The sequence below is a fragment of the Palaemon carinicauda genome, chromosome 3 (assembly GCF_036898095.1).
Source record: "Palaemon carinicauda isolate YSFRI2023 chromosome 3, ASM3689809v2, whole genome shotgun sequence".
NCBI classification, from domain to species: Eukaryota; Metazoa; Arthropoda; class Malacostraca; order Decapoda; family Palaemonidae; genus Palaemon; species Palaemon carinicauda.
In genome coordinates this window covers 192,784,257-192,793,805 of record NC_090727.1, presented here as the reverse complement: position 1 = coordinate 192,793,805, position 9,549 = coordinate 192,784,257, and the positions used below count along the sequence as shown (strand labels likewise).

At 34.0% G+C, this 9,549-nt stretch overlaps 1 protein-coding gene across 1 annotated transcript in view; it reads right to left on the bottom strand.

Moving 5' to 3' along the window:
- The window catches only part of LOC137636242 (carbonic anhydrase-related protein 10-like), a 552,063-nt gene that overhangs the window by 314,266 nt on the left and 228,248 nt on the right, over positions 1 to 9,549 (bottom strand). The window contains exon 3 of the mRNA XM_068368678.1: positions 4,062 to 4,198. Within this exon, the coding sequence (XP_068224779.1) occupies positions 4,062 to 4,198 (137 nt within the window). The remainder of the gene's footprint in view (positions 1 to 4,061; positions 4,199 to 9,549) is intronic.

Sequence of the window (9,549 nt, the reverse complement as noted above, 5' to 3'; positions counted from 1 at the left end):
TATCCCTTCTCGTGTGCTAAGGTACCTAGTGAAGGATAAACCGTGGTTCAATGATGATTGTAGATGTGATTATTTGGAGAAGCAGGAGGCCTATCACCTTTGGAAGGGTAACATATCAGATTTGACTTGGAACAACTATACTCAGCTTCGAGCTTTTACTCAGAGAGTTTATGCCTCAACTGAAAAGGAGTACAATTTAACCATAAAAGAAACCCTTTCTGGTACAACTCAGGAACATAAATGGTGGTCTACCCTTAAATCTGTACTCTTTGGTGTAGATGCAACAGTTCCTCCTTTACTTAAACCAGATGGCTCAGTCACTCACTGTCCAAAGGAAAAGGCAACCCTTTTGGCTGATATTTTTGACAGTAAATAGAGTAATGAAAAACTTGAACTTCCTCATTCCTGTTTTCCTGAGGCTAAACTAACTAGTTAAACTTTTCGATCTCGTGAGATTAAAGCTCTGTTGATGGACCTTGATGCTTATGGAGGTGTAGACCCAAATGGCATTTTTCCTTTGTTTTTCATATAGACAGCAGATTTCTTAGCTCCAAAGTTATCCATTCTTTTGCGCAAGTTAGCAAGAAGAGGAGCTTTTAGCACTTGTTGGAGAATTGCTAATGTTACTCCTCTATGTAAATGTGTTTGTGGTAGCTCAAGTCCAACTGATTACCGCCCAATTTCCATAACTCTCCTATTATCTAAAGTTTTTGAACGTCTTCTGGCAAAACGTCTTAATAGGTTTGCTGAAGGTAATCATCGACTCCCTAGTTTGCAATTTGGTTTTCGTAAAGGCCTTGAACCATGTGATGCCCTTCTTACAATCTCCAATGCTGTACAGAAATCCCTTGATTGTGGTCAGGAAGTTCGTATGATTGGCCTTAATTTTAGTGCTGCCTTTGACCGTGTTAATCATGAGGGCCTTGTTTTCAAACTGAAACAGTGGGAGTGGGTGGGTCGTTTCTTAGCATTATTATTGATTTTTTAAGTAATAGATCTCAAAGAGTTGTTGTTGATGGGCACCATAGTGAGTATAGGAATGTGATATCCGGTGTTCCACAGGGTAGTGTTCTTGGCCCATTACTTATCATACTATATACACATGACATGTGGTTTGGCCTAGAAAACAAGCTTGTTGCATCTGCAGATGATGCTACTCTCTTTGCATCAATTCCATCCCCTCTATGTAGATCTGGGGTTGGTGAATCCCTTAATAGAGATTTAGCTTAAATTAGTGCATGATGCAAATTATGGGGTATGAAGTTGAATCCTAATAAAACTCAGAGTATGATTGTAAGTAGGTCAAGTACGGTGGCTCCTCAACATCCGGATCTCAGTATTGATAATGTTTCTTTAAATTTGTAAGACTTTTAAAATTTTAGGTGTGATTCTTGACAACAAATTTACTTTTGAGAATCACATTAGGTCTGTGTTTTCTTCAATTGCACAAAAAACTGGCTTATTGAGCAAGTCTTATAAGATTTTCGGTGATCAATCTATTCTGAAGAAGTGTTTTAATTCTTTCATTCTACCTAGTTTTGAGTATTGTTCTCCTGTCCGGTGTTCAGCTGCTGATTCTCATCTTAATTTGTTGGACAGAAACTTACGGTTTATTAAATTTCTTATTCCTGATCTTGATATTAATCTTTGGCACCGTCGTTTAATTAGTTCATGATGCATGTTGCATAAGATTTTTCATAACTGACCATCCTTTACATTCAGATCTCCCTGGACAATTCTATCCTGTTCCTAATACTAGGCAGGCAGTTAATTCTAATAGCCAGGCCTTCTCCATCATGAGGCTCAATACTACACAGTATTCTAGAAGTTTTATTCCAGCTGTTACCAAGTTGTGGAATGATCCTCCTAATCGGGTAGTTGAATCAGTAGAACTTCAAAAGTTCAAAGTTGGAGCAAATGTTTTTATGTTGACCAGGCTGGCAGGAATTTTTTTATTGTTTATATATGACATATGTTTTTGACGTTGTTAATAGATTATATAGGACATATCTGTTTAGACGCTATTACTGATTTTTAGAATGATATATTGTTAATTTATTCTCGTCAATTATTTATTTCCTTATTTCCTTTCCTCACTGGGCTATTTTTCCATGTTGGAGCCCTTGGGCTTATAGCATCTAGCTTTTCCAACTAGGGTTGTAGCTTGGCTAGCAATAATAATAATAATAATGATAATAATAATATATGAATATATCATCTACCGCATCCATTGAGGCAAAGGGCTTCTGTTAAATATCATCAGTCGTCTCTGTTTTGAACTTTTAAATCAATAATTATAGTCTTCAGCCATATAGGCCTCGGACTTCCAATTTGTCTAGTAACTTATGGAGCCCAGTTGAAACTTTGGTGAGCTAATATCTGTTGGGAGTGGGAGGAAGAGGCCCAAACCATCCCCTAATCCTGTCCTGCCATTTAACTCCCAATATTCTTCTGAGGGCTTTGATCTCAAATCTACAAATTCTGTGGATATTGTTTCATTGTCATACCATGACTCATGTCCATACAGTAGCACCGACCTCACTGAACTGATATATGGCCTGTTTTTTTACATGTAATTTCAGGCGCTTTGAGTTCCAAATTTTACTCAACCTAGCCATTAACTGGTTTTCTTTTTCAATATATTATTAAACTCAAATTATGAAGATCCTGTATCAGTGATCATAGTTCCTAAATATTTAAATGATTCTACCTCAATCCTTTCTCCATCCAATTATGTTACATCTTGCATTGCATAATCCGTTCTCATCATCTCTCATCTCTATCTTTCTTCTATTTATCTTGCGCCCAACATCATGTGATATTTCATGCATTCTGGTAAACAAGATTTGCAAGTCCTCTGGTGTTTTGCTAATTAATAATGACAGCGTCATCAGCATACTCTACGTCAGCTTATTTCCTGTTACCAATACAGTCCAATCTTCCTCCACCTTCCCCAACTATTCTATGCATTACAAAATCCATGAGGAGGATAAACAACGTAGGTGACACACACACATACACACACACACACCCACCCACCACCCTCACATACACACTCACACACACACACACACACACATATATATATATATATATATATATATATATATATGTGTGTGTGTGTGTGTGTGTGTGTGTGCGTGTGTGTGTATGAGTGTGTGTGTTTGAGTTTAAGGATTATATATTAAAGAATTAACAAAATATCAAGAACACATATTAGTGCGTATTATATTTTGATATCTCAATGATTTTTAATATATTTTTGAAGATAGCGTGTATTAAAGTCTTGATAATTAATTTCAACCTATCTAACGCCTTGTTGCGTGTGAAGGACACTAGCTTCTCGAAATTTCACAAGATCAAACCACAACAAATGAACAAACAAAAAATAGTTGACTTTATTCCTCCGAGAGTTTTTACAGCACCTGAGCCCTTGAATATTACACTACATTTGTTAGAACTTGGCTGGCAATCGGGAACATAGTGATAGAATAATAAACTTTAGAAATTACAACTTCGAATAGAGTTGGACGGCAGTCTGCTACAAGAGTACCATTTCCTTCAGACTTATCCCGGCTAGATGGAGCTAGAAAATGTTACATTTCTAGGTTACCGTCCTAAATCGTTACTGAGAATGTTAGTAAATGGTATATCAAAGATTATCATAAGCTCTAATGAATTACTAGGAATACTCGACAAGAGGAGGTATTTGAAAACAATCACAATTCCCTTGATTCAACCATTATTATACTACAATTTCATAAAACCATATTAATCTATAACATGAAAAAACAAGCCAACATACTACCATCTAAAAGAAGATAAAATGGCCATGTCTTTAAACATAACATTTTAATAGATTGCAAAAAAAGGATTATAGTAATGACTCACCTTATAAAAATGCATCATATAACCCATATGCCATTGATAAAAGCTACCTATTAATCAGCGAGATATACTGAAATGCCTTCAAGTTAATTGGTACGTTATTAGAGGCCAATGACACATAGGAACACCAAATTCTGGAGTATAAGTACCTTCCAAATCTGAAATCCACTTACCCTGTGTTTATCCAAGTGAAGAGGGCGAAGGTTCGGGTCGTACAAAAGCAAGGACGGATCGAGGTTGATGGGGCTCTGACGTCGTCCATTACTGCAGAGGGACCACTCTGGATTGATCAGACCCCAAAATTGTGGTCCTGTGGAAGAAAGAAGCTGATGTTATGATTGTTTATCTCCTTTTGTAATGCATTTCTCGTTGGTGTGTCAGTTAGTATGTCAGAAGGATCTCCAAAACTGTCTAAATTGTTTTTATATTTAATTATATGATTTTATATTAGCGCAATGGAATCGAAAGATTAATAATGAGACTTTTCTTGAAGCTTATGATACCATATAAATCATGACAATGCGTCGTATGAAATGATCAATAATGACAAGTTTTTTTCTTGTTAAAATATAAAATATAAGATGACCATTTAAAATCTAAGTTTTTTTTTTCTTGCTTTAATAAAACCTACAAGATGACCATATAGAGCACCATAGTTGTTTTTTCCTTATCCTGATAAATATGCAAGATGACTATTTGCAACCAGATATTTTTTTTTCCTTGTCATAATAGAAAAAACAAGATGACAATTTACAATCCGATAGTTTTTTATTTCCTTATCATAATAGAAAAAAAGGCAATTTACACCTTAATAGAAAGGGTTACGTCACATGATATGAAGGGAGGAGGTGGAACCAATGAATTAATTGGAAGAAGTGAAGTAAGTGATCAGATAGGAGAAAGTAGACTGCGGCTGACCCTCCTGTACAGTGGGACTAATAAGTTCAGAAGAAGAAGAAGAAGAAGAAGAAGAAGAAGGATTGTCATAATCTGTCAATATATATGTCCATATTTAATTTTACGTAACCTTATTGAATATGATCATAACTGAGCCAAGAGTTTACATGAAGAATATTCGAAAAAAAAAACCCAGCGTCATAACAGTAAACTAAATTATTTATTAAATTTCAGAAAACTACAAATGCAAACAACTGCACATAAAAATGAGCTCTTAAAACATCAATATCGTTGAAAGTTCAGAAGTTATATTTTTACTTCTCTATTAGTTTTCTTCTGTACCGATTTCCTTTCCTATTATATAGCATTCTGCTATAACTACGGTAGCTGTTTGGATTGCTACAAAATAGTAATTATATTGGGCTAATCTAAACAGCCTTTAAATCATCTTGGATAGTTCCCGGTGATAAAATTAAAAAAGTTTCACTATATTTAGACTCTGTCCTCTAAAGTCATTCTAAGACTAAGATAAGATGCTCAGACACCAATATTTTTGTTGACCTCAACATAAACAAAACACGCCAGCAGAGTGAAGAATAGTTTAAAGATGACTTTAAAACAAAAACAAAATGAAAGGGAGGAATTCTTTTAAACGGCTCCTCTCAGCAGCAGTCTTTTCTCTGTGTCTAGTCTTATTGGACTTTTCAACGCCATTCTATTTCCCAGTATTATTGCATTCTCGTTACTTCAAGTTCTCCCCTGTCTTCATTTGGTGAAAAATTGAGCACCAATAATATAGAACAGTCTGAATAGCCTAGCAACTACTCAGCAGGCTTTTATCCTTTTCGCCTCCATCGAGTCTTATCCTCTTTTCTATTTACCACAAAGACTCCATTTAACACTTAAACCACTGATCCTTTGTAAAGCTTCTTCTTAGCATAGAATATATGAAGCATACAAATGTTTCCTCTGATATCTACCGGCAGTTATTGTCCACACCAGCCCACATCCGTAGCTTAGATCTTAATCTACATTCAGATCTTGCCCGGTAAGTACACATAGAAATGGCACGGTTAATGACAGGCGAACAAGAGAGAAAATCGCCGAAGTATTGCCAATCAGCGAACAACATCCACGATATTCTCGTTCTTTTGGAATTGAATTGCGCGCAACCCTCGACAAAGAGTCTCGAAGAGCTGGTCGTGGCCTCACAAAGAGAAAAAATAAAGTTACGGGTCACGTTTTCTAATCCAGACGTTGGGAAAGTGCTTTTTCTCTAATGTTTAGTTGGTCTCAACACCTTCAATTTTCTCCCCTTCTTAGTCTCGCGAATCAAATACCCACTGAGTAGTATTTTTTTTTTGTCATCAGATAGGCATTTATGCATATATTGTATAATATATATATATATATATATATATATATATATATATACATACATATATATATATACATACATATATATATATATATATACATACATATATATATATACATACATATATATATATATACATACATATATATATATATATATATATATATATATATATATATATATATACATACATATATATATATATATATATATATACATATATATATATATATACATACATATATATATATACATATATATAATATATATATATATATATATATATATATATATATATATATGTATATACTTGATGCGAGTGTATACCATCATCATCTCCTCTTACCCCTATTGACGCAAAGGGCCTCTGTTAGATTTCGCCAATCATCTCTGTCTTGAGCTTTTAATTCAATATTACTCCATTCATCATCATCTACTTCGTACTTCATAATCCTCAGACATGTAAGCCTGGGTCTTCCAACTCTGCTGGGGCCTTGTGGAGCCCAGCTGAACGATTGGTGAACTAATCTTTCTTGGGGAGTGCGAAGAGCATGCCTAAAACAGTACAGTATGTATATTGTACATACATATAACATACTATAAAACTTATGAATAATACGGTATACGTAATATTTAGCTGCTCTCTAGACCTTCATTTTCCCTTCTTAGTATGCCGAACCAAACATCCATTGAATAATAGTTTGTTTGTCATATTAATTTTGTTGAGATTCAAACCAATTCTTTTATATTTTTTTGTGCCTTCCTTATATTTCAGTTTTCTCTTTAATCAAACTATTTTGTTTTTAATGTATTAGATAAAGTCATTTATCCTTTTATAGTAACAATATATTGTGTTAAAAGCTAATAACGGTTTTTAGTCGGTACATAAAGGATGGCACTTCCGGTAATGGAAACAAACCTATTTTTGTGCGTTACTTCATAACGTTTTTATGTTCGCTCACGTGCCGAGCAAAGTACTGTGTGCGAGTTACTTTGCCGGAATAAAAAGAAGATTATGCTTCGTTTTTATCCCAAATTGAATTATGAGTACTGATAAAGATTCTAAAAAGAAAAAAAAAATTAAGATCAACATTGCTAGCAAAAGGAAAACCTAGTTCGAGTATTTTAGAGCTGTTATAAATGCTGGTTTATAAAATATTCTAATTTTATGGAATGACTACGATTTAAATTTAGTGTAGAGCCAAGAAAAATAAACTCATAAAATCTAGGATATCAGTAGGGAATAATTTCCAAATACAAAGGTTTATCAGATTAATATATCTTTTAAAAGCAAGGCCATCTGCAGTTCGAGGATTCAGTTTTCAACTATAACAGTTTTTCCAACAAGAATATGTCGAGAAATAGCATGTATCCTGATTGGTGTAGATTCGAATCAAATGCCAAATCATTTTTACGGCATGAGCATAATAGCAACAAATAAACCAAGAACAAATAATTGTTGTAGAAAGACTTGAGATAATGTAAAGGATAATCGAAATACGAGCATTGGTATTTTTCCTGTGTCATCATTATGAATCGAGACAAATACATCACAATATTAATAATTATCATTGTCTTTTAATGTATAGATAAATTCTCCTCTAATAAGTGTCCTCCAAATCGTTTCAAAATGTCGCCGTAATTCTACGAAGCGAGGACGGCAAAATATATTTCGAAATGCAAAGGCAAAAGAAATGTTCAGTCTTCGATATTATTTCATTCTAAAATCTTAGTTTGGTCCGGAAAACGAAATGAAATTTTCAATAATTCTTTAATACCAAATCCTATTTTCAATTAACTTCCTATTTGAACGTCAGTACATCTTTAACAATCTACTTTGGTGACAAAAGGGCGTTTGTAAACGGACAAAAGCGACACTCGGTGCGCACAGCAATTCCCAGACAGATGCAAAAGGCTCGACGGAATATTTAGCCTTCACAAATCTACAAAACTAAGTTTCAGCGAGGAAAACTAACTAAATATCAAACAACATTAAGAGGGGCCAGTAATCCAAATCAATTATTATGTCGCAAGGAAAAACCAGATTAATTTCCTAAATTTGCAATTAAGTGCAGATAATTTCTTCCCATTTATTTCTTAATACGAGATTTGGCATCAGTCACAGCACCAAAAGTCCTGTATTCAAACTCTTGCTACTGATGACATATTTAGTGCAGATTTTCTTGCTTACAGGCATTTCTAGGTAAGTGTCTGTATTCAAGAGTCTACTGAAAAAAAAAGAAAAAAGCTGAGCTCTTTACGATCATATTTACTTTAACCTATAACTAGATGTATCGAAATACTGTATATAGACATTACTTTCCCTTCCTAAACCAAAACCACCTATTGAAAAATATACATTTAAAAAAAGAAATTACAAATTAAATCCAAAAGAAATGCCTATTAACCGCACGCTACACATCCAAAATTAAATATATTTTTTTATGATTTGCTTTTCATTGCGTCCATTATTGGAGTGATGAACTGCAGCGAAAAAATCGAAATAAATATAAAACGCTGGAAATTTTTCCGTGATACTCAAATGTCAGCGGATCTGACAAAAGGAAAATGCTATTATGCTTTGTAATATTGATTGATATATTTCCAGCTCTCTTACAATACCAGGCGCGTGCAACGGATGGTGACACTAGACAAATTTCACCAACCGATGAGGATCAGATTTTGTGACGGCTTCGCTTTTCATATTTCTGATAAAAGAGCAGATTTATTCGCAAAAAAATGTACTATACAATGTACTGCATCCATTAAATAGTTTTTCTTTTACTTGCATTTATGTACACAGGAAAAAAAAAAAACTTAATTTTAATCGGGAATTCTCCGTAAAAATATACTGTTCTCAACCACATTTCAGTAAAATACAGGCAACCTTAATTTCACCCTTCTTTTTTATCATCTTTTTTACGGGTTTGTGACCGTAATATCACTCCTTTACGTCCATATATCACCTTTTAAACTGTAAAAACCTGGAATAAATGTTGCCAGACATTTACCGTTTTTTTAATAAAAATTTTAGCAGTGTACGGAAACTCGTCGTGTGTGTGTGTGGGTGTGCATGTGCGTGTGTGTGTGTATGTGTGGCTTTTGTTTGTTGTCACGAAATGACAGTTTCACCTAATCGAACCCGGATGTTAGGAGCACCCTGACAATTTATTTTCTCACAAGTCGATGATGAAAACTTATACAAAATTAATTCACTGTTTCGAAAATTCAAATTCTTATCTGTTCTCTTATCAAAATGGCATAGAAGAGAAACGAAAAAGTATGAAAAACTGTTTACTATGAAAAAGTTTCCCAAATAAACAGAAAGAAAATTTATATTAGCTTTATTTTCCAATAATGTAGGCCTACTATTTGTAATATGTCAA